The following is a 25,162-nucleotide window of genomic DNA, read 5'->3' on the forward strand; positions in this document are numbered from 1 at the left end:
TTATTTTCAGAGCATTGCTGAGGTTTTCCGATGTTTCATCTGTATGGAGAAATTGCGGGATGCACGCCTGTGTCCTCATTGCTCTAAGCTTTGTTGTTTCAGCTGTATCAGGGTAAGCTGTATTTTTCTTTCCACATGCATTTAGCATATGTAGGATATATTGGTAAATGGTAAAAATTAACCATTTTCTTTATCTTTTTCTTATTTTAGATTTTGTGTCCTTTTAAAAAATGTCTTTAATGAATGTTCCTTAATAGATCATCAGTGTATATTGCTTAGTACTGTGGAGATGAATAATCATCAAATGGTAACTGCCATGAAATGTCCAAGTGCCTGCCCTGAAGGAACTTAAATCTAATAAAGAGAATGGACTTTGTGTTTATATTGAAGAATGTATACCGTCATAAAGAGACACTAACAAAACATTGTGATACCCAGAGGAGGGAGAGTTCATACTTGTTTGGCTATGTTTTCGGCTAGGTCTCCTGCAATTATCTAGCTACACTTAGTTGATTCTCTCTTATTACCTGTTTTTTGTGTGTGTGTTTTTAAATTTTTTTTTATTTTCTGCTCCCTTTTTTTGTCCCCCTAATATTCTCTCTCTCTCTCTCTCTCTCTCTCTCTCTCTCTCTTTTTTAATCCCTTCTTAATTTTCAGCATAAGTAGCACTTTGACTACAATTATTGACTGTTTTGTCTTAAATTTTGAAGACTTTTAAAATTAGGTATAATTTACGTACAATAAACTACACATATTTAAAGTGTATGGTTTGATAAGTTTTAACAAATGTATATACCTCAGAAACCATCACAATGGTCAAGGTAATGAAAATATATGCAATCCCCCAGTTTCTTTGTATCTCTGGGTAATGTCTCCTGCTTATCTGGTTCACAGGCAACCACTGATCTGCTTTCTGCCACTATAGATATGTGTGGATTTTCTGGAATTGTATACAAATGGAAGCTTACAATATATACTCTTATGTATCTGGTTTTTTTTTATTCATCAAAATTATTTTGATATTTAACTATGTCAGGTGTATAAATAGTGTTCCTTTTGCTGCGCAGTGATAGCATTGCATTGTATGCATATGCCATAATTTGTTTATCTATTCACCTGTTTTATTGTTTTAAATGAGGTATAATTGACATTTAAAACATTATATTAGTTTCAGATGTGCAACATATTTCTACATTCAACATTTGTATATATTTGTAAAAATGATGACTACACTAACTCTAGTTAACATTCACCACTATACATAGTTACAAAATTTTTTTTCTTAAGATGAGGACTTTTAAGATCTATTCTCTTAGCAATTTACAAATATGTAGCACATATTATTAACCATACTATTAACCATAGTTATGGTTATATGTTAATAATAACATTATTATTAACGTACTGTACACATTCACTTGATGGATACATGGGTTGCTTCTAGTTTTTGGCATTTACATAGAGCTATGAGCATTTATATACAAGTCTTTGAATGGACTTCAGTTTTTATTTCTCTTGGGTAAATAGGAATGGAGTGTCTAGATCATATGGTAGATGTTTAACTGTTTAACGTATTGTCAGACTGTCTTCTAACATATTGTCAGACTGCATCATTTTATGTTCTCACTGGTATGTATGAGAGTGCTAATTCCATGTTAATGCCAAAACTTGGTTTGTTCTGTCTTGAATTTTAGTGGTACCTCAACTTTCCCCTTAAGATCAAGAAAAAGACAAGGTTGCCTACTTTCATTACTTCTATCATTACCTTCTCTCCCAATCCTTGGTAACCACCATTCTTCATGTTTCTACAAATTTGACTAGTTAAGTACCTCATATAAACCCGATTATACAATATTTTTCTTTTAGTACTTATTTATGGGCTCTCTATTGGTCTCTCTTTCTGTCTTCATGCCAGTATAAACCTGTTTTTATTACTATAGCTTTGTAGTAAATTGAAATCAGGAAATTCAAGATAGTTTTGGTTATTTAGGGTCCCCTGTGATTCTTTTTGAATTTTAGATGGGGTTTTTCTAGTTCTGTAAAAAGCACCATTGTGATTTTGATAGGAATTGCATTGATTCTGTAGATTGCTTTTGTGGTAGTATTGCCATCTTAATATATTTTTTAATCCATGAATATGGGATGTCTTTCCATTTATTTAGGACTTCCTTTAATTTCTTTCAGCAATATTTTGTAGTTTTCCACATAAAAATCTTTCAATTCCTTGGTTAAATTTATTCCTAGATATTTTACTCTTTATGATACTATTGTAAATATATTGTTTTCTTAATTTTCTCCTTGGAGTCTTCTTTGCTAGTGTATAGAAATATAAGTGTTTTTTTATGTGTTGATTTTTGTATCCTGCAACTTTGAATTTATTAGCTTTAACTTAAGTTTCTTGTGAAATCTAGGCTTGTCTACATATCTGATCATGTGTCTTCATAAACATAATATTACTTCTTTTCCATTTTGGATGCTTTTTGTTTCTTTTTTCTTCCTTAATTGCTCTGGCTGAAATGTTCAGTATTATGTTGAATAGAAGTGCTAAAAGCAGGCATCCTTGTCTTTTCCCTGTTCTTAACAGAAAAGTTTTCCATCTTTAACCATTGAATATGATGTTTGCTGTGGGTTTTTAAAATGGATTTTAGCCCTAGCCGGCTTGGCTCAGTGGATAGAGCATTGGCCTGTGGATTTAAGGGTCCTGGGTTCAATTCCGGTCAAGAGCACGTACCTCGGTTGCGGTCTCTGGCGTGAGGCAACCAATCAATGTGTCTCTCACATTGATATTTCCCCCTTTCTGTCTCTCCCACTCTCTCTAAAAATCAGTGAAAAAAATATCCTCAGGTGAGGATTAACAATCACAATAAAATAAGGACTTTATCAGTTGAGAAAGTTCTCTCCTATTCCTATTTTTTTTAGTGTTTTTATCATGAAAGGATATTGGATTTAGTTAGATGTTCAGATGTCAATTTTCCTTCGTTTTATCAATGTGATGTATTACGCTGAGTGATTTTTGTATGTTGAACTGTCCTTGCATTCCAGGAATAAATCACTTGGTCATGGCATATAATCAAGAAAACTTGAGCTCAGTCACTTGTCTATTTCATGTGGCTAATAAGTGCTAGAGCTAGGAATCAGTAAGTCAGGGGTCCTCAAACTTTTTAAACAGGGGGCCAGTTCACTGTCCCTCAGACCATTGGAGGGCCGGACTATAGTTTAAAAAAAACTGTGAACAAATTCCTATGCACACTGCACATATCTTATTTTGAAGTAAAACAAAACGGCAAAAACACCCGCATGTGGCCCGCGGGCCGTAGTTTGAGGACGCCTGGTCTAAAGCTTGTGGTTCCATTTAATGAAGGAGATAAATCAGTTCTTCAGTTGAATGTGAAGGAATTATTATAAATATGTTTCTTTAATATTTCTTGTGCATTAATATTGTTCACTGGTTTTTACCTTGAGTTTTGGTTTGGAAGAAACATTGTTTTCCCCAAAGTATGATAATTGCCAAATTTATTTTGTAATTAAGTTAGATTGTGTAATATGTACAAGGTAAAAATGCTACATATATATATAGAGAAGGGAAAGGTCACTAGATTGGGATAGGCAGGTAAGTTTTATGGTTATAATTAATGGGTATTCCCATGTGAGAGCGCACAGAGAGAGAGAGAGAGACTATATAAGTAAATGGACAGTCCTGATGTCAAGAGTGGTATATATTGCAACAATAGCCCTTTTGGATGGGAGAAGTATATTAAAAACATAAATTGGTCTCAACCTTTATAGAGCTTATTGTGAAGCAGGGGAGGGGAGACTATAACCACAATGAAGGGGGGAGTGTAGGTTGCTGTGGTAGAGCATGGCAGTGGTACCTAAAATAGTCTGTAGAGCAAGCATGTCAAACACTCGGCCCACAACGAATATTTTCGTGGCCCAGCCAATATAATGGTATGTAAGAAACATTTTAATAAATATTTCGTAATTTAATTTTTAGAATATCCTGTTATACATAATTATAAATAACAAACTACAATGTTCGCTAATGATTGATTATTATAATTGTGTTGCATTCATTTACCTTACATGCCTTATGTGCAGGTGCACCATTTCTCTCCACTAATAACTAGAAGCGAATATATATTTTTTTAAATATGCATTTTTTATTGATTTTTTTTTTTTTACAGAGAGGAAGGGAGAATGATAGAGAGTTAGAAACATCGATGAGAAACATCGATCAGCCGCCTCCTGCACACCCCCTACTGGGGATGTGCCCACAACCAAGGCACATGCCCTTGACTGGAATCGAACCTGGGATCTTTCTGATGGCAGGCTGATGCTCTATCCACTGAACCAAACCATTTAGGGCTAGCAGCGAATATTTTAGCAGCCAATTGCCACTCATTAGTCTTGCACTGACTTGTTTGGTGTGCGCAATGGGAAATATTTCACTTTTGGAGAACAAGAAAAATAGTTTTATTTGCATTATGCTTATTAATTTGTGCAGTTATTCAGTGTCTGGTAAGTTAATGTTCAAGAAAAAAATACTAATTTTTATTAAAATGTTCTATTTTATGTTAACGATTACTCATTTCAGCCCTTTGTATTTAGCATGTCTCTATTGAAAAACTATGTTTCTATGAAAATTAAAGCTTTTGTTTTTTTTGTAGCCCACATAAATTTAAACCTTGTTTATTTGGCTCGTGTTAGCCTTTGAGTTTGACATGCTTGCTGTAGAAAGTTGGGGAAAGCTTTCTGAAGGAAGTGGCTTATAAAATGAAATCTGAAGGATGAGTAGGAATAAACCATTTGAAGAAGGGTATTGACAAGTATCCTGGGCAGAGAGATACCAAATATATTTAAAGGTTTAACCTTGCTGGGTCCCCTAGGTTTAGGTAAAGGACAAGGCTAGGGAGGTGTGGGCTGAAAGCAGCGTAGGAGAGGTGCTATGACTTTAGTAGAGTTTTTTCAGGTGAAGAAACTTGACCCAAATTTTGTTTTTACCAAGGGACTGAAGAAATAATTTTCAAGGTTATTAAGAATGGAGGAATCCTCTTCCATGTATTTTCTTCTAGCTTTATTTATTTACTAGAGGCCCAGTGCATAAATTCGTGCATGGGTGGGGTCTGGCCGGCCCACCCCAATCAGGGCCGATTGGGCCAGGCCAGCCGGGGGGAGGGGACGAGGGAGTTGGCTGGCTGGCCCCACCCCAGATCCGGGGGAGGGGCCACAGGCAATTGGCCAGCCAGCCCACCCCTGATCAGGTTGGGGGCAGGGCCAGCCGAGGATAGGGGATGCAGGTGGTTAGCCGGCTGGCCCTGCCCCTGGTCGAACTCTCGGTTGAACTGGTCGAGGGGACAATTTGCATATTAGCCTTTTATTCTATAGGATTTTGCTGTGAGGTACCTTTTCCCTCTTGTCTAATTTTTATTGTCCTTTAAGATTTCCTTGGGAATTTTATTTCTGAGTTAATTAATTGACTTTAAGTAAAAGCTTATGTTCTTTTATAAAAGTACATAGGGATAAACAGAAATATCAGATACTGAAATACATTCATTTACCTCTGAACCAATTTACCAGACTATAAAAACAAAAATATTTACCATAAATATTGTTTTTTTGGGAAGGCATTCAGAAAATCTTAGCATCTCCTTTGTATATGCTGTGATACTGCTCCCTACTCAGTAATAATTACAGTGGTTAAATTAACATAATTTGAGGTTTAGTGGAGACATTTTGTAATTAAAAGGATTTGTAAAACCTTTTTATAATTATGAGAAAGCAAAGTTATATAGATGTTTAAAAGTTATTGAACTGTGGAACTCAAGACACAAAATGGTTTTGCTATAGCTTATTCATATTTTAGGTCTAATTTATATCTATAATGTATGTGCTTCAAAATTAATTTGCTTTTCTAAAAAGGGATGTATTAGTACCTTAAACTTCCTTGGGGATTTTATGGTATGTTAGTTAGTTAAACTTCCTTGCAGATTCTAGGGTGGGTTATTTAGAAGTAAAACCCTGTGGTTTCTTTGGAGATGGTAGTGACCGTCTGCGATCCAAATAGTCCTAGGATCACTTTCTTTCCTATGAGAGAATAGCTTCTTAACTATTTTGGGATGAGTTCTGTCCCTTTGAAAGTTTGTCCTGGTCAATAGATAATGAGAGGAAGACAGTAGGTTGTCTTACTATTTCTATAAGTATCTTTATAATTAATGCAGGCACTAGAGAATTAAACTTATTAAATTTGGTGTATAAGTATTCAATCTGTACAAATTAAAGTAATGGTGTTTCTACAATCAAAAGCTATTTTTTTTTTTTTTTTTTTTTTTTACCTCCTTAGCGCTGGCTGACAGAGCAGAGAGCTCAATGTCCTCATTGCCGGTAAGTGTTTTGCTATGATTATTTGTGTATTTGGAAAATAATAAGGTGATGGAGTTGGAGTGTGCCCTAATATTAATAAAATTCTTTCTGTAATCTTCATTTCTTCTCTTTGTGAATACAGCTGAAAAGAAATTAATCTCTCTAGATATAGCAATAAACTAATTTATCTTAGAATTATGTAGAATGCATTAAATTGTTTACCTTATTTTAGAAAATCATGTTTAACTTAAAATTAAAAAGGTTTCTGGTTTTAAAAAATCTTAATAGTATAGGTAAATATTTTTTAAAAGTCTTCTGATTCTGTTACTCTTCACCTAGTCTTATCATGAAATAACCCTTTCAGGTGAAGTTGTTGGGGTTGTATCTAGTCTTCTAAACATTTTCTATCTGTGTACTGATATCTATATATATAAAAGGATAATAGGCAAATTGTCCCTGCGGGAGTTCGACCGGGAGACTGGGAGTTCGATCGCTCACTATGATGTGCGCTGACCACCAGGGGGCGGTGCAGAATGAAGGAAGGCCCCAGCCAGCAGCCGGGAGGCCCCAATCGGCCCTGATCACTGGTCAGGCCTAGGGACCCTACCCGTGCAAGAATTTCATGCACCGGGCCTCTAGTGTGTATATATAATTGTTTTCTTACGGCACAAATAATATAATACTGTGTTTTTTTAAAATATGAAATATAGTGGTACCTTTATGTACACATGTCATTTAAATTAAAAAATGTTTGATTTATCTATTATGTGACCATATGTTATTTATTTATGCTTATATTGAGATACGTTTAGATTGTTTCCACTTTTGGTAATTTCAAATGATGATGCCAGATTGTGCTGAAAGATAGGTTTTTACCATTTTACATTCCTAATAAAAGATACAAAAGTACCTTTTCCTCACATTCCTGCCACTATTGTATATTACCAATCTATCTTTTTTTTTTTTGTCCTTTTGCTAGGAGAAAATTGTATCTTTTTTTTAAACAATATATTTTTTAAATTGATTTCAGAGAGGAAGGGAGAGGAAGAGAGAGATAGAAACATCAATGATAAGAATAATTGATTGGTTGCCTCCTGCACACTCCCTACTGGGGATCGAGCCCACAACATGGGCTTGTGCACTGACTGGGAATCAAACCATGATCCCCTGGTTCATAGGTTGACAGTCACTGAGCCACGCCAGTTGGGCTAGAATGTGTTTGTTTTAGAAAATTAACTCAAATTCCTGAATTAAAAAATATATATCTTCTCTCTAGTGCTCCACTCCAAATACGAGAACTAGTAAACTGTCGTTGGGCAGAAGAAGTAACACAGCAGCTTGATACTCTTCAACTCTGTAGTCTCACCAAACATGAAGAAAATGAAAAGGACAAGTATGTCCTCAATTTCTTTAAGTATTTCATATATTTTGGTACATGTTATTTTAATGAAACTATTGAAAGGTGTTTTTTTTGTTTTGTTTTTTTCTTAGTTTTGTAAGTGAACACAGTTTTCTTTTGATGTGGTGTGGGTATCAGTATTTGGAAAGATCTTTCTAACTCTTGATTGGCTTATTTTATCAGAGGCTTTCATAAAAGGAGTGGAACTGCCACAGTTGCTGATGTGCTAGTAATCTCTCTTCTTTGCCTCTTGATGCCTACTGGCTCCCCTTGCGTTTGCTGAAGATGCCTATAGGTCATTGATTAAGAACAGATCTGATAAATTTCCTATATTTTAAAAGATGTATCCTAAATTTGGTGGTGTGGAAATCATGCTAAATTAGCTTCCAGACCAGGCTGGCAGGGGAGGGCAGTTAGGGGCAATCGGGCTGGCAGGGGAGCAGTTAGGCGTCGATCAGGCTGGCAGGGGAATGGTTAGGGGGTGATCAGGCTGGCAGGCAGAAGCGGTTAGGGGCAGTCAGGCAGACAGGCAGGTGAGCAGTTGGGAGCCAGCAGTCCTGGATTGTGAGAGGGATGTGCCAGATTGGAGAGGGTGCAGGCTGGGCTGAGGGACAACCCCCGCGCCCCTCCCCCCCCCCCGTGCATGAATTTCGTGCACCAGGCCTCTAATATTACTTATAAGTGAGAATATAAAATGTAGACCTATTTAGGTATTTTCTTTAAGGTCAATGATGAACAGAACAAATGCAACACTCTCTTTTAAAGGCAAGAGAAAACTTTTTAAAAAAAATATATATTTTTTATTTCAGAGAGGAAGGGGGAGGGAGAGAGAGATAGAAACATCAATGATGAGAGAGAATTACTGATCACCTGCCTCCTGCACGCCCCCTACTGGGGATCGAGCCAGCAACCCGGGCATGTGCCCTGACCGGGAATCGAACCACGACCTCCTTGTTCATAGATGGATGCTCAACCACTGAGCCATGCTGGTCAGGTGGCAAGAGAAAACTTAAAAAAAAATTTATTGTGGTAAAATACACATAACATCATTACTATCTTAACCATTTTTAAGTGTACAGTTCAGTAGTGTTAAGTATGTTCACATTGTCACACAACTAATCTCCACTAGGGCTGCCATAAGAGAGTAGCATAGACTGGGTGCCTTAAACAGTATTGGAGGCTGGAAGTTCAGGGTCAGGGTATTGTTTGCTTTCTGGTGAGACCTCTCTCCTTGACTTGGATATGGCTTTTTCTCTCTATGTTCTTACATGGCCTTTTCTCTGTTTATATACACTTCTGGCATCTTTCTTTTCTTGTCAGGACAACAGTCCTATTGTGTTAGGCCTCTGCTCTTATGACCTTATTTAACATCCTGAAAGTCTTTGTTTCCAAATATAGTTACCTTAGGGCTTTCTACATAGGAATTTGGGACGGGGCAAATGCAGTTCAGTTAATAACCATGTGCATCTTCATTCCTTTGCATGTAGATCTCCAACTTAAGGGAAAATGTTATATTTTATTTTAAAAAATATATTTTTCTTGATTTCAGAGAGGAAGGGAGAGAGAGGGGAAGAAACATCAGTGATGAGGGAGAATCATTGATTGGCTGCCTCCTGCATGTCCACAACTGGGGATCAAGCCCATAATGTGCCCTCACTGGGAATCGAACCATGACCTCCTGGTTCATAGGTCAGTCCTCAACCACTGCACAACACTGGATGGGCTATTTTATTTTTTAAAATATGGAATGCTTCATGAATTTGTGTGTCATCCTTGTGCAAGAGCCACGCTAATCTCTTCTGTATTGTTCTAATTTTAGTGTATGTACTGCCAAAGTGAACATGGGAAAACTTTTTAAAATTGAATTGATTTTTTTCAGAAGGATCTGGTATTACTTTGTGTAGTTAATCACGTGTCTTATTGTTAACATTGACCACATGTAGGAAAAGTGTATGTGCATGCATACATGCTCATGTAGATACAAACACATAATCTGATTTGTCGAAAAATGTAGTAGCAGGCTAGAATTTATCATCTATAGCAGTGGTTTTCAGTTGGTGTGCCACAAGAATTTTTAAAATGTGCAGTATCTGACTCTTTAGTCAGGGGCACTGACCTTTTTTACCTACATTGTCAAATAAAAAAATGACAACAGCTAATATACTAGTAACAGTAACTGTTCAGTGTGAATGAATCAAAATTATACCTATTTTTTCTGTCAGATCAGCAAAAAATAAATTTTTTGGTGTGCTGCAGAATTTTAGTATTTTGTGTGCCATGAGATGAAAAGGGTTGAAAATTTCTGATCTATAGTAATATTAGGAAATGATGTTATATTTGTACTTTATTCAAAAACTAGTCTGCATTTTTCATGTAATTTTAAGTTCTTATAGATTAATGAAAACAGTGTTTTAAGAAAATTGTGTTCCAATGTAATTCTTTAGCTTAATTTGCAAAAGAAACAATGGAATATATTTTATATTGTTTCCTGAGATATAATTGTTTAAAATTGACTAACCTGTTTACTCAAACTTAGGAATTTGTTGAGGTAATTATTTTCCAATTTTAGTTTAATTTATAACTGTATTTTCTTTTCATAATATATAGATGTGAAAATCATCATGAAAAACTTAGTGTATTTTGCTGGACTTGTAAGAAATGTATCTGCCATCAGTGTGCACTTTGGGGAGGAATGGTGAGCAGAACAAATTATTTTTACTTAGAGACTAGAAAGCACTGAAATACTTGTTTGATTTGGATAAAAAATAATGTTTTACTTTGTTTATAGAATGATAATTAAATGATTTTGCTTTATAGCAGAAGGTATCATTCCTTCTGTTATGCCAGAAAAACAGCATTTGTGGGAGATTTTGATGTGGGATGTGTACCCCCTACATAAATATTTTCTTTTAATTATAAAATGTATACATCTGCAAATCTTTAGTTGTAGGATCAAGGTCTTTTTAAATTATTTTATGTTATTTCATTTAAGTTCAATTGATCTCATGTCCTGGCCACAATTTTTCAATTTTGGTTTATTTAAAATGTAACAACACTTTGTGAAAAATATGAATGTAAACTCCTAGATCTTATGATTTGTTTTCTAAGTAACTAATTTTTTAAAAAATTTTTATTTTTTCCAGTCTAATTCAATGTAGTTTTTAAAAGTTATCTACCTTTATCAAGTCTAAAACATTCAAGTTAGTTTTCCTAGAAATAGCTTTTTATTTTATACTAGTAGCCCATTTGCAGGAAGAATCCTGCAAGCGGCCGTTGGGGCTGCGTGCGCTGCCGCTGCCGCCACCTTTGCGGGCTGCCACGCCTGCACCCGCTCGCCACTGCCGCCCGCCCAACTCCACCCCGTTCTGCCCCGCTCCGCCCCACCCGGGCTTTCCCTTTGGCAGCCACCTTGCTTTCCGCTTTTCCTCCCTCTTCCTTCTAAGTTGTCTTCAGTCTTCACTCCTCCCTCCCTCAGCGTATGCAAATTAGCTGCCATCTTTGTTGGGTGATTTGCATACTCACCCTGATTGGCTGGTGGGCGTGATTTTGGCGTAGCGAAGGTGCGGTCAATTTGCATATTACTATTTTATTAGGTAGGATTTGTGTCCTTTTGTTTAATTAATATTGAATTATATACTTACAATCCTATATAATAAAGATATAATATGCAAATTAACCCTCGCGCCCTCACAAGATGGCTGCCTACAACCAGGCCGGCAGGGGGGTTAGTGAGGGATGACCAAACAACTTAACAGCAGGCTGTGTAGGGTGACCAGGCTGGCGGGGGGGGGGGAGGGGCTACCACGCAGGTATGGGGATCAGTTAGGGGTGATCAGGCCAGCACCAGAGGCAGTGAGGTGTGATCAGGCTGGCGGGGGGGTGGGTAGTTAGGGGCGACCAGGCAGGCTGGCAGGTGAGTGATTAGGAGCCAGCAGTACAGGATTGTGAGAGGGATGTCCGACTGCCCCCCCCCCCCCCCCCCCGCCGCCGCCTGTGCACGAATTTTGTGCACCGGGCCTCTAGTAATAAGTACAATAGGCATAAATAGGTTTGAGAATAAACAGTAGATTCTTGGTGGGGAAAGTTAGTCATAGTGGGAGCAGACATCTAGAGGTGTCTGTTAGCGATGAGAATTAATCATTCTTAGGTCATTAGTTTGCACATTTTGGAGAGAGAATGCCAGGTAAGTTGGTTGAGTAGAACTCAATTCAGAGTTTTCTGTTGGTATTTGTTTTGTTTTGTTTTGTTTTGTTTTGTTTTGTTTTGTTTTAATGTATTTTTATTGATTTCAGAGAGAGAGAGAGATAGAAACATCAATGATGAGAGAGAATCATTGAATGGCTACCTCCTGCATGCTCCCTACTGCAACCTGAGCATGTGCCCTTGACCTGAATTGAACCTGGGGCCCTTCAGTCCACAGGTAGATGCTCTATCTGCTGAGCCAAACCAGCTAGAGCTTTTCTGTTGGTATTTGAATACTCCTGTGCCGACTAGAAAAAATTTATGTCCCACAACTTAGTACTTTAAATAAATGGGTTTTTTTGTAAGAAGCAATGGAAACAGTATTTTTCATAATTTCAGTGGACATGCAAAAATCCATGTCATTTTTTCCTTAGAGACCATGGCTGGGTGCTTTGGTTGAACAAGACAGTTCTCTTTTCTTTCTTTTTAAAAAATATGTTTTTAATTGATTTTAAAGAGAGAGGAAGGGGGAGAGAGATAGAAACATAGATCAGCTGCCTCCTGCATGCCCTCTACTTTGGATGGAGCCATCCACCTGGGCATGTACCCTGACTGGGAGTTGAACCGGTGGCCTCTTGGTGCATGGCCTGAGGCTCAACCAATTGAGCCATACGTGCTAGGAAAATAAGACAATTCTAATATGAACTTTTGTGTTACAGGAAATTCCTTATAATAGAAATTTAAGTACTACTTACCAATCCAGAGATTGTGATAAATTACAATACATAAATTGGATAGGAAATTGATTTTAGGCTGTTAGCTTTAAAAAAAGTGTTCTTTGAATACAACTGGATTTGTAAGGCTAAATTGCATGGGCCTTCTGTCTCTGCAGTAACTCTTTGTGGCATGAAGAATGGGTTTATTGCTTTTGCTAATAGTGTACCTTGGGTCTTTTCCTCAAATGTCTTTCTAATTTATTCAGTTGTGTTAGAGACTGGGTATTCAGTGATTAACAAGATAGATATCAAATAACTAGTTATGTACTTAATTGTTGTAATAGATATTAGGAATAAGTATACAGCCTGATAAGAATGGATAATTATGGGACCTGACCCTCTAATCCTGAACTAATCCAAAGGATGAGTAGGAGTTAAAAGGTGGAGAGTTTGGGAGGGAAGATGAAGGAGAATTATTTTTGAATAAGTAGGAGTTACTTTTGCAAAGGCCTGATGGGAGGACAGAAGGCTAGTGCTGATCAAGAGAAGAGTGACAAATGAGGTTGTGTCAGCGGCTTTGAGCCATGATTAAGGATCTTGGTTTTTTCTAATGAGTGAAGATTTCTACATCAGTGTAAACATTTTGCTTAAGATCTTTATCCACAATGGAAGGATTTTTTACATGGGCCAAGTGACTTTAAGCAAGCTGTGACTTATTTTAGCAAAGTAAAGGCAGCCTAAAAAAATAAAATTCATTTGGAAATATTTGCCAGTATATTAGTGTTCATAGAGTGTTAATAAAGGAATGTAAATACAGATGAGATATACGAAAATGTTTTAAAAGTTATTTTATTAATTTAAATAGCACGGTGGACATACTTTTAAACCTTTGGCGGAAATTTACGAGCAGCATGTTACTAAAGTGAACGAAGAGGTAGCTAAACTTCGTCGGCGTCTCATGGAACTAATCAGCTTAGTTCAAGAAGTGGTAAGACTACTACTAAAAGATCATTATCCTTTTTATAGTCTATACTATGTAATACATCCTATCTAATAAAGAGGGAATATGCTAATTGACCCTCACACCGTTGCAAAGATGGCGGCACCCACAGTCAATAAGGAGGGACTATGCTAACTGACTGTCCCGCCCTCAAATATGGCGGCACCCACAGCCAATAAGGAGGGAATATGGTAATTGACTGCCACGCCCTCAAAGATGGCGGCACCCAAAGCCACAAGATGGCGGCGCCCAGTCCCCTCAGCCCCACCGTGCGCCTGCCTCCAGAGTCCCCCAGACCCCCCAGGCCCTCCGCTGCCCAGGGCCGGCCCAAGGTGCAGGCAAGCCTCAGATGGCGGCTGCCCAGCTGCCCAAGGCCAGCCCGAGGCGCAGGCAAGCCTGGGATGTCGGCTGCCCAGCTGCCTAGGGCCGCCCGAGGCTCAGTCAAGCCTGGGATGTCGGCTGCCCAGCCGCCCAAGGCCGGCCCGAGGCGCAGTCAAGCCTGGGATGTCGGCTGCCCAGCCGCCCAAGGCCGGCCCGAGGCGCAGGCAAGCCTGGGATGTCGGCTGCCCAGCTGCCTAGGGCCGCCCGAGGCTCAGGCAAGCCTGGGATGTCGGCTGCCCAGCTGCCTAGGGCCGCCCGAGGCTCAGGCAAGCCTGGGATGTCGGCTGCCCAGCTGCCCAAGGCCGGCCCGAGGCGCAGGCTAGCCTGGGATGTCGGCTGCCCAGCTGCCCAAGGCCAGCCCGAGGCGCAGGCAAGCCTGGGATGTCGGCTGCCCAGCTGCCTAGGGCCAGCCCGAGGTGCAGGCAAGCCTCAGCTGTTGGCTGCCCAGCCGCCCAGGGCCGCCCGAGGCTCAGGTAACCAGGGCTGGCTGAGGCTTGCACTGACGGCAGTAGCAGCAGCAGAGGTGTGATTGGGGCATCGCCTTCCCCTGATTGCCAGGTCGCCTCCCGCCCCTGAGGGCTCCCGGACTGTGAGAGGGGGCAGGCCGGGCTGAGGGACCTCCCCTTCGGTGCATGAATTTTCGTGCACTGGGCCTCTAGTATTTTTATAATATAAATCAATCAGATGTTGAAATTAAGATTTAAAATAATTTTAGACATATATATATATATTTTAACATATTTTATTGATTTTTACAGGGAGGAAGGGAGAGGGATAGAGAGCTAGAAACATCGATGAGAGAGAAACATCGACCAGCTGCCTCCTGCACACCCCCCACTGGGGATGTGCCCGCAACCAAGGTACATGCCCTTAACCGGAATTGAACCTGGGACCCTTGAGTCTGCAGGCCGACGCTCTATCCACTGAGCCAAACCGGTTTCGGCTAGACATATATATTTTTAAATATATTTTTTGTTGATTTCAGAGAGAAAGGGAGAGGTAGAGTGATAGAGAAACATCAATGATGAGAGAAAGTCATTGATCAGCTGCCTCCTTCCTGCACACGCGACACTGAGGATCAAGCCTGCAACCTGGGCATGTGCCCTGACCGGAATTGAACCATAACCTCCTAGTTCATAGGTCAATGTTCAACCACTGAGCCATGCCAGCCAGGCAAAATTTGAAAATTTGATAGGATGTATTTATAGTGAAGTCTCACCAACTTCACACTAGCTGAAGAATTAAGGTCTAAATCCCTGGCCTGTTCTGTAGTTGGAGCCAGAGAATTGACTCTTATGCAGAAATAGAGAATCAGTTAGTGAGTTAAATTAGCCTGTTTTGTTATACACTCAATATTGACTTTTAGAAAGTCATTAAATTATTCATTCTTTGGACCCCCAGCTTTTGGGGTTTCTGCTACGAAGGAATGAATTATTTCTGATGTCCTGAATTAGAACTCTGCAGAATTAAAAGAGTAATATTTAACAGTACTCTTTAGATGCTGTATGGGTCAAACAGTTTTGGTGAGCTATTTACCATTTATAATATTTCTATTGAAAAATTCATTAAGCTTCAAACATTTAAATACCATATATACTTTTGGGATATATTTTGTTTAAAGCTGCCAGATCCTAACTTAAGATGTCATCTTTATCCCCCTTTAGGAATGAAGTTTCAGATCATTATAACTTTTTTTATACAGGAAGAAATGTTTTTGAGTTATATATATGCAATCTACAAAATCATTTGGCCTTTACCTTTTTTTTTCTATTTTTCTCTTGGCAATATTATAATGTCATTAGAAAAAATATTCTAGGTTGAGATTCTTACTGCTTGTCTTTTTTTTTTTTTTTAATATATTTTATTGATTTTTTTACAGAGAGGAAAGGAGAGAGATAGAGAGTTAGAAACATCAATGAGAGAGAAACATCGATCAGCTGCCTCCTGCACACCTCCTACTGGGGATGTGCCCGCAACCAAGGTACATGCCCTTGACCGGAATCGAACCTGGGACCTTTCAGTCCACAGGCCGACGCTCTATCCACTGAGCCAAACCGGTTAGGGCCTTACTGCTTGTCTTTATAATAATAGTAAGTATAGGAAATGCTGCTTCTGTTAAAAAATCTATATGTACTCTGCAATCTTTGAAAATCCATTTTTTTCTTCTAAAAAAAAACTTTGTAGATAAAGGTTTTAAAATTTTTAAAATTATTTTAGGGTTTTGCACGATGTGAAATGGCTTTAGTAAACTTTTGATTTGAAATGATTTCTTATCAGAGATATAATTGGGGCTTTGAGTATGTGTTCTGTATATTACCTAAACCAATTTTTGTAATTACATACCTATCTTTTATTTATATATTATTTATTAATTTGTTTATAAATAAATAAATTTTTTTAAAAATATTTTTATTTTAGAGAGGAAAGGAGAGGGAGAGAGATAGAAACATCAATGATAAGATCATTAATCAGCTGCCTCCTGCATGCCCCCTACTTTGTTCATAGGTTGATGCTCAACCACTGAGCCACACCAGCCCAGCTTTATTGTTTAATTTTAAGAAATATTTTTCCTGATTCAATTCAATGTACAATGTTTTGAAGGCCATGATTTTCCTATGATATATGAATAATTAAAAAGGATTATTAACTTATGTTTTTTATTCTTTGATTTAATTTTATTTAATTTTGTTGTAATCTTCACCTGAGGATATGTTTATTGATTTTACAAGGAGTGTGGCGGGGGGGGGGGGGGGGGGGGGAGAGAGAGAAAGAGAAACATCGATGTGAGAGAGAAAAATCGATTGGTTGCCTGTCATATGTGCCCCAACTGGGTAATGAACCCCAAACCTATGTGTGTGCCCTGACTTGGATTCGAACGTGCTACCTGTTTTTATTTTCTAGGAAAGAAATGTAGAAGCTGTAAGAAATGCAAAAGATGAGCGTGTTCGGGAAATTAGGAATGCAGTGGAGATGATGATTGCACGGCTAGATACACAGCTGAAGAATAAGCTTATAACACTGATGGGTGAGTGTTTTTCTATGCTACTGGAGTAACTGGGGCTTCAGGTTCGATCTTTGAAGAGAAAAGGTTGGTGAGTTCTTTAGGCTAGGAAAAGATTGGTTTAAAAATAAAAGTTCCTCCTATTAAGTGTTCCTTTTATCAAAAACGTTACTCCAGCCCTAGCCAGCTTGGCTCAGTGGGTAAAGCATCGGCCTTTGGACTGAAGGGTCCCAGGTTCGATTCCGGCCAAGGGCACGTGCCTGGGTTGTGGGCTCGATCCGCAGTGGGGGCCGTGAGGGAAGCGGCCGATTAATGATTCTCTCTCATCATTAATGTTTCTATCTCTCTCTCCTTCCTCTCTGAAATCAATAAAGAAAAACATTAAAAAAAAACGTTACTCCAAATTAATATAACTTCTATTAGCCTCATTGGATATGCTTCCAGCCCTAAGGACTTTGTGATTTAAAAAGACAATGGTTTGATTAGGCAAGTATGCCTATTTTGTTAACTTTCTTTTTAACCTGTGAAGCAGTTTCTTCCTTTTTGATACTAATTTCTGTAATAATGATTCCTTTATTCCTGTGTTTTTCCAGTTTCTGGAGAACTTTTGGGGCATTCTTTTTTTTACAGGTTCTTCTTATGTTCAAAGAACATAACCTTTTGCTGACAGTAAACATAAATATATGGCACATTTAATGCCACACTTAAGTTTTGGGGAGGAATTATTTCAGAATAGTTGACTGAGTAAAAAATTTACTATTCTAGATCATTATAACCCTTTTAGAAGAAGCAATAACATTAATTTCTTTAGAAAGTATATTGTCATTGTATATTTCTTAGATGAATTTAATAAAGTCTAAATTACATTTTGTTTAAAACTGTAGTTGGGATTGGTTCTAAAATCCTCTTGTCAGAGCTATTAGAATTTAGAATCAACCTCTTAAAGCTCTGAGAAAATTTTTTAGGGTAGCTATAATAAATAAGTTTTGCTTTCCTAAAATTAATTCCTTGTTATTGAATGTATTTCATGAAAGTTAATTTTATTATGAAACCAATAATGAGCATGAATATAGTGTTTTGCTGTTTTAAATAGGTCAGAAGACTTCTCTAACACAGGAAACAGAGCTTTTGGAATCCTTACTTCAGGAGGTTGAGCACCAGGTAATGAAATATTAAATGGAATGAAGTCTTGACCCTTTTTTGTCCTTATGCTTTAAAATTCTTTTTAATAGAGATTATATAAGATCAAAAGATCTTGCGATCTATGTGCTATACTAGGGATTTTTATGAAGTAGGATTTAGCTGATTCTTATGTTTTCTCCATCAGGTTTGGGAACTAAATAAAATTAAGATTTATTCTGTTTTGTAAGACTGGTGCATAGCATCTATATCTATAAAAGATTAAAATCTCTGACTTTGTGACTTAAGTGGTTCCTTTGAGATAGAATATTATTGCCAATTACCTATATATACTATATGATTTTTATTATAAACAGCGTTTTTATTTATTAAGTACATTTTAGTTAAGTATCAAAGAGCAGTCATTGTTTAAGGTATTTGGAACACAGCAATGGACAAAATGGTAAAAAAAAAATCTGTCCCCATAGAGTTTACATTTTAGTTTGCTGGTAGGTGAGTGTTAAGTATATAGTGAATGAGCCCTAACCGGTTTGGCTCAGTGGATAGAGCGTCGGCCTGCGGACTGAAAGGTCCCAGGTTCGATTCCAGTCAAGGGCATGTACATGGGTTGCGGGCACATCCCCAGTAGGAGGTGTGCAGGAGGCAGCTGATCGATGTTTCTCTCTCATTGATGTTTCTAACTCTCCCTCTCCCTTCCTCTCTGTAAAAAATCAATAAAAGATATTTTTAAAAAATGTATATTGTGAATGAATAAATAAATGTGTAGTGTTACATAACTATTTGGTATACTCGTCTTTTTTTTTTTTTTTTACCATGTCACTCTTGTGCAGGGACCATGCTAATCTTTTCTGTATTGTTCATATTTTGGTATGTGTGCTGCTGAAGAGAGCACAATATTCATCTGCCTTTCCTTTTTTGTTTGTTTGTTAATCCTCACCCGGGGGTATTTTTTTCCCCATTGTTTTTTAGAAAGATGGAAGGGGAGGATAGAGATAGAGAGAAACATTGATGTGAAAGAGACACATCGATTGGTTGCCTCCTGCATGCACCCTGACCAGGCCGGGGATTGAGCTTGCAACCAAGGTACCTGCCCTTGACTAGAATTGAATCCTTGACCCTTTAGTCTGTGGGCCGACACGCTAATCATGGAACCAAACCAGCTAGGGCTGCTTTTCCTTCTTAATTGCTGAGTAGTATTCTATTGTATGTTATATACCATGATTTGTTTTTTCATTCAGCTGTTTATAGCTATTTGGGTTGTGCTTTTTTTTTTTTTTTTTGGCTTTTACAAATAAAGTTACAATTGATATATGAGCAAATTGCAAAATAATTTTGTTCAAAAAAGGAGGCAGACATAAAATGAGTACATAATGTGTATGATTTCAATTACATAAAACTCCAGAAAATGTGAACTTATCTATAATGAAAGAAAGCAGATAGGAGGTTGCTTGGAGGAGGAAGAAAGCAGGAGAGCTTACAAACAGGCACAAACAAATTTTGGGAGATAATGGTAAAGTTCACTATCTTGACTATGGTGATGGCTTCACAGGTGTATACATTTGTCAAAACTTAATTATTACACACTTTAAATACATGCAGTTTGTCTTATTTATGTCAGTTATTCCTCAAAAAAGTTGTGTTTTTTTTAAAAGCATATACCTGGGTTGCTGGTTGCTTGTACAGAAGGCAACCAATTGATGTTTCTCTGTCACATCAATATTTCTTTCTCTTTCTCTCTCTCCCTCTCTCTCTTCTCCCTCCTCTCCCCCATCCCCTTTACTCTTTACTCTTTCTCTAAAGTCAATAAAAACATATCCTCGGGGGAGGCTTAAGCAATAAAAATTTATTTTCATTGTTCTGGAAGCTGGTTTACATCAGGTATTGGCAGGTTTCCCCTGAGGTCCTTCAGTTCGGCTTGTAAACGGCTGCCTTCTTCTGTTTTCTAAAGACATTGTCTCCAAACTAGAGGCCTGGTGCATGAAATTTCTGCATGGGTAGAGTTCCTAGGCCTGGCCAGAGATCAGCTTGATCGGGGCCTTTCTTCCAGCTGCTGGTCGGGACCTCCCTTCCCTGGCTGCCAGCTGCCAACCGGGGCCTCCCTTCCCCGGCTGCTGGCTGCCAGCTGGGGCCTTCCTTCGTTCCGCCCTGCCCCCCTGGTGGTCAGCGCACGTCATAGCGAGTGATCAAACTCCCAAGGGGACAGTTTGCATATCAGGCATTTATATATACAGATACTGTTACATTCTGAGGAATGAGGGTTGGGACTGCAACATATGAGTTTTGGGGAGACACAGTTTAGCCCTTAACCCTTTGCACTCGCTTGCTTTTTTCTCGATTCCTTTATTCTACTCGGGATTTAATTTTTTAAATACCCCAGATTTTACAAAGCGCGGCAGTAGAATAAAAAACTGGAGTTTCTTTTCATACAAACTTATTTATTTGGATTTTTTTATATTTCAAATTATTGATACATTCAATACAATTCGACATACGAGCTGCTACCGATGCTAACCATGTCAAGTCACACTCGACATTCAAGTGCAAAAGGTTAATAGTTTATAAAGCTGTTTCACATTCAGCTTCATGATTGTTAAACCCAGCAAAGCAAGCATAGATATTATTCGTTTTACACATAAACTGACAGTCATAAATTAGTTTGTAGTAGAACTAGAACTTCAGACTAGTTGTTTTGAATACAAAATTAGTAATCTTTTAACTACCATGCTTATTTTACTAAGGTTGGATTTATCACTTTTTTACCTTTGGCTGTTTCCCAAATCGATATAGCTTAAAACTTTTTGTGTGTACATTACATCTTAATGTTTCTCTGGTCCCTGGAATGCATTTTGAGAAATTCTATTTGAAGGCTATAAACCTATAGGAGTTTGTTCATTAATATACATAATGGCTTTACTGTAGTAGTGTAAAGTATATTTGTAGTTTTTAAAATTGTATTTACCCTAACGTATGAGGAGAGAAAAATGCTTTAAAATCAAATACACTTACTCCATGACTATATTGATAGAATAGAAATAATCTAGATTCTTCGTAGATTTTTCATTCTAAAACCCACTTTGAGTCATTCTATTTTTTAATCTAATTTTTTTCAGTATATAACCCAAACAATTTTTATTTGCTTTATTAGGGATTTTGAGGTGCCACTGAACAGTAATTTTGTTTATTTAGTCAGGTACTTTTTTTCCTCACACAGTTACGATCTTGTAGTAAGAGTGAGTTGATATCTAAGAGCTCAGAGATCCTCATGATGTTTCAGCAAGTTCATCGCAAGCCCATGGCATCCTTTGTTACCACTCCTGTTCCACCAGATTTTACCAGGTATGACACAGTTTTAAAATTTCATTTTCATATTAAGTTTATGTGCAAATGCATATAATTGTTTTTAAAAAACATTGTTTTTCTTTGCTTCATTTTTTTTAAGATTCTGTTTATAATGATGTGGTTTAGCGAACTTTAGTTTAATGCATATAAACTAAAGTTCTTGTGGACATAAACATTTTTTAGTGAAAAGAGAGGATGATAGTGAATTAGAATTGGTTTCTTCTTGGAGTTTTATCTTCCATACTGTAGAGAAGAAATAACTGATCACAGTTTATTTCATGTCTGTCTGTTCATTCCTTTTCTTAAATTAAGATATAATTGAAATAACATCGTATTAGTTTCAGGTTTAAACATCATGATATAATATTTTATATACTGAGAAATGATTATCACAATTAGTCTAGATTATAGTTTACATCCATCACCATACATAGAAAACATTTTTTTCTTTTTAAAAAAATATATTTTACTGATTTTTTACAGAGAGGAAGGGAGAAGAATAGAGAGTTAGAAACATTGATGAGAGAGAAACATCGATCAGCTGCCTCCTGCACACCCCCTACTGGGGATGTGCCCCGCAACCAAGGTACATGCCCTTGACCGGAATTGAACCTGCGACCTTTCAGTCCGCAGGCTGACGCTCTATCCACTGAGCCAAACCAGTCAGGGCGAAAACATTTTTTTTCTAAAGACCTCTCTTAGCAGGTTTCAGATATGCAATACATATAATCACATTATTACTATAATCACCATGCTGTAAAATTTGGTCTATAAACTTTGTTTTGTCACTAGAAGTTGGTACCTTTTAACCTCTCTTTTAAAGATTCCTCATATAAATGAGATCATATAGCACTTTTCTTTCTGTCTGTTTTACTTAGCATAATGTTCTCAAGGTCCAGCCATGTTTTCTCATGTCCATTCTTTTATTTACCTTTTGAGTTTACTTATATCTTATTACACAGTGACTATAACTCATTTACATATATGTTGTCAAAAGGAAAACACATAAAGCATGAAATGCCAAAAGATTTTAATGGTGACATGATGTTATCTCCAGATCCTAAAAAATCTGGAAATAACAGTTGGTTGCTTCCTACGTATCTTTTTAGTTTTACCCTGGGCAGTCTTAGAATTCTTCTGAACAGCATATTTTTTTAAGCATGTTTAAATTACCCTGTGCTGTTAAGAGCAGTGATTCTTAACACTGGTTGTATGTTAGATTCACTTGGGATTCTTTTGGAAATTTACCACTGTTGGCCCATACCCCCAGGATATCCTCCTATATAATAAAAGGCTAATATGCAAATCGACTGAACGGCAGAACAACCGGTCACTATGACGCACACTGACCACCTGGGGAACACGCTCAACACAGGAGCTGCCCCTGGTGGTCAGTGCACTCCCAGTGGGGGAGCACTGCTCAGCCAGAAGCCAGGCTCTCAGCTGGCGAGCATAGCTGTGGTTGCAGGAGCCTCTCCCGCCTCTGCCGGCCGCGCTAAGGACCCCTCATGGGATGTCTGCCTGCTGGTTAGGCCCACTCCCCACGTCTTGGACTGAGAGAGGGCGCAGGCCGGGCTGAGGGACACCCCTCCCCCCGGTCCCTGCCCCCAGTGCACGAATGTTGTGCACCGGGCCTCTAGTTTGAAATAAAATCCCTGTGTGTGTATTAGTTTGCTTGGATTGCCATAACAAAATACCACAGATGGATGGCTTATACAACAGAAGTTTATTTTCTCAGTTCTGGGGTCAAGAAGTCTGATATCACAGTGCTAGAATATGTGATTTCTGGTGAGGCTCTCCTCTTGGCTTGTAGACAGCTGGCTTCTTGCTCTGTCCTCAACATGACCTTTATCTGCATGCATACAAAAGGTGTCTTTCTCTGGTGTCTTTTCCTCTTCTAAAGAAACGAGACATACTGGGTTAGGGTCCTGTCCTTATTACCTCATTTAACCTTAAATACCTCCCTAAAGGTCTCCAAATACAGTCATGTTGAAAGTTAGGGCTTCAACATAAGAATTTGGGAGGACATAATTCAGTCCATAACATTGGCTACAGATAGGTGTTTGTAGTCTTTTTTTTCAACTCTCCTTGGCTTATTCCTAAGACGAGAGGTTAAACCACTGCTTCAGAGAAATATATTGGTATGACAGACTTTAGTTCATCTTAAACTTTAGAGATGGCTTATGAAATATTATCAAGCGTTTCTAGCATTTTGAGGACTGTGGTATATTTAAGAAACAGCCTTATGACTTGTATGCATACATATAAACCTAACCAATGGACACAGACACCAGGGGCATGAGGGCATGAGTGGGGGGGTAAAGAGGGTAATGAGGGGATAAGGACACATATGTAATACCTTAATAAAGAAAAAAAAAACACAGCCTTATAAAGAGGTTCATGTGTTTAGCTGCCTTTTTCTCTAATATGTGATTGTACTAGACTGGTGTAAGCCAGGGTTTTTCAACCTAGGCATTGATGACATTTTGAGCTGGATGAGTTTTTGTGGGTTGGAGGGAGCTTTCCTGTGTATTGTAGGATGTAACACCATAAACACTTCTCCCTTTTTAGTTGTGACAAAAACATTTTCAGACATTTCCAGAATTTTCTTGGGGGCAAAATTGACCCTGATTTAGAATCACTGGTGTAAGCCCTTGTTCCTGATCACAGGTGCACTCCTGAGGATCATGACCACTCACAGTTCTATAAACAGAAGGACAAAGTTTTTCTGATGAGAACTCGGGGAGTACTCACTGATTGATGTCTTTGTTTCCTTCTAAATTAACAAACCAGATACAGTCTTCATATTTTACTAAAACACTGAATAATTTTTAAAAAGCTGGGTGTGTGCTATTATTAAGTAAACCTGGGTGAACTAAGATGTTCACTAATATCCCAAGGCTGCCTTTTTGATAATGTGGTCAGCCATTTCAGTTTTGAATATTTTTTTAAAAACCATTCCATCACCAGTGGAATGAAAACAGTTTTGACATAAATATAATAAATAAAAATGTGGTTTTCAATTCAAAGTATGGTACACAGATCACCTGTGTCAGAGTCATCTGTAGTGTTTTTCCAAAAGGCAAATTCCTAGCCCTGTTCTCTGACGGTCTTTGGTGGTGCTATCCAGAAAAGGAATCATGAGCATCCTAAGTAATTCTGCACTAAAGTTTGGGATTCATTGATATAGCAGGCAGCTCTGCTTTAGACTTCTTGAGTGTCAATCTCTGTCATATGCAGTTATTGTTTTGTTTTCTGTTCCCTTTTTAACTGCCCAAGGGTCTCAGAACCTTGACAATCCCTTGCTTTCACTACCTTCTTTTTTTGGGTGTAGATGGAAGGGACTGAAATTGGGAGGGGGGAGGCAGAAGGCTTATCAATAAAGAGGAAACCACCAAAAAAAATTTTTTTTTACAAATATGATAATTAGGGAGCTTCCTATGGGTAAAGGTCATTGTAGTTCTCCCTCTCACCAGGAATGCTTACTCTTACTGGAAATTTTGTCTTATAACTTAACCATAGTTTTTATTACAAACATAGTTTATGAGTGGCAATTAGTACACAGGAAACAGGTGTGTTCATATGTTGGTGCATTGATCAGCAAAGAAAGAGGGCCAAATAAGAAAGGCTGGCATTTATTGACA

General features: G+C 38.0%; 1 protein-coding gene across 6 annotated transcripts in view; it reads left to right on the plus strand.

Annotated features, from left to right (window-relative positions):
* Positions 1-25,162, plus strand: part of TRIM37 (tripartite motif containing 37) — a 160,086-nt gene that overhangs the window by 2,558 nt on the left and 132,366 nt on the right. For 5 of the 6 annotated variants that reach the window (XM_079797018.1, XM_079797016.1, XM_079797014.1 and 2 more), the window contains exons 2-9: positions 11-112; positions 6,341-6,381; positions 7,637-7,753; positions 10,367-10,454; positions 13,523-13,645; positions 16,940-17,063; positions 18,133-18,200; positions 21,391-21,515. In XM_079797018.1, coding sequence (XP_079653144.1) covers positions 11-112; positions 6,341-6,381; positions 7,637-7,753; positions 10,367-10,454; positions 13,523-13,645; positions 16,940-17,063; positions 18,133-18,200; positions 21,391-21,515 — 788 coding nt within the window. Of the gene's footprint in view, positions 1-10; positions 113-6,340; positions 6,382-7,636; positions 7,754-10,366; positions 10,455-13,522; positions 13,646-16,939; positions 17,064-18,132; positions 18,201-21,390; positions 21,516-25,162 lie in introns of those variants that run through there. The other variant, XM_079797019.1, reaches the window with a different exon arrangement.

This window comes from Cnephaeus nilssonii (genome assembly GCF_951640355.1).
Source record: "Cnephaeus nilssonii genome assembly, chromosome: 19".
Classification (NCBI taxonomy): domain Eukaryota; kingdom Metazoa; phylum Chordata; class Mammalia; order Chiroptera; family Vespertilionidae; genus Cnephaeus; species Cnephaeus nilssonii.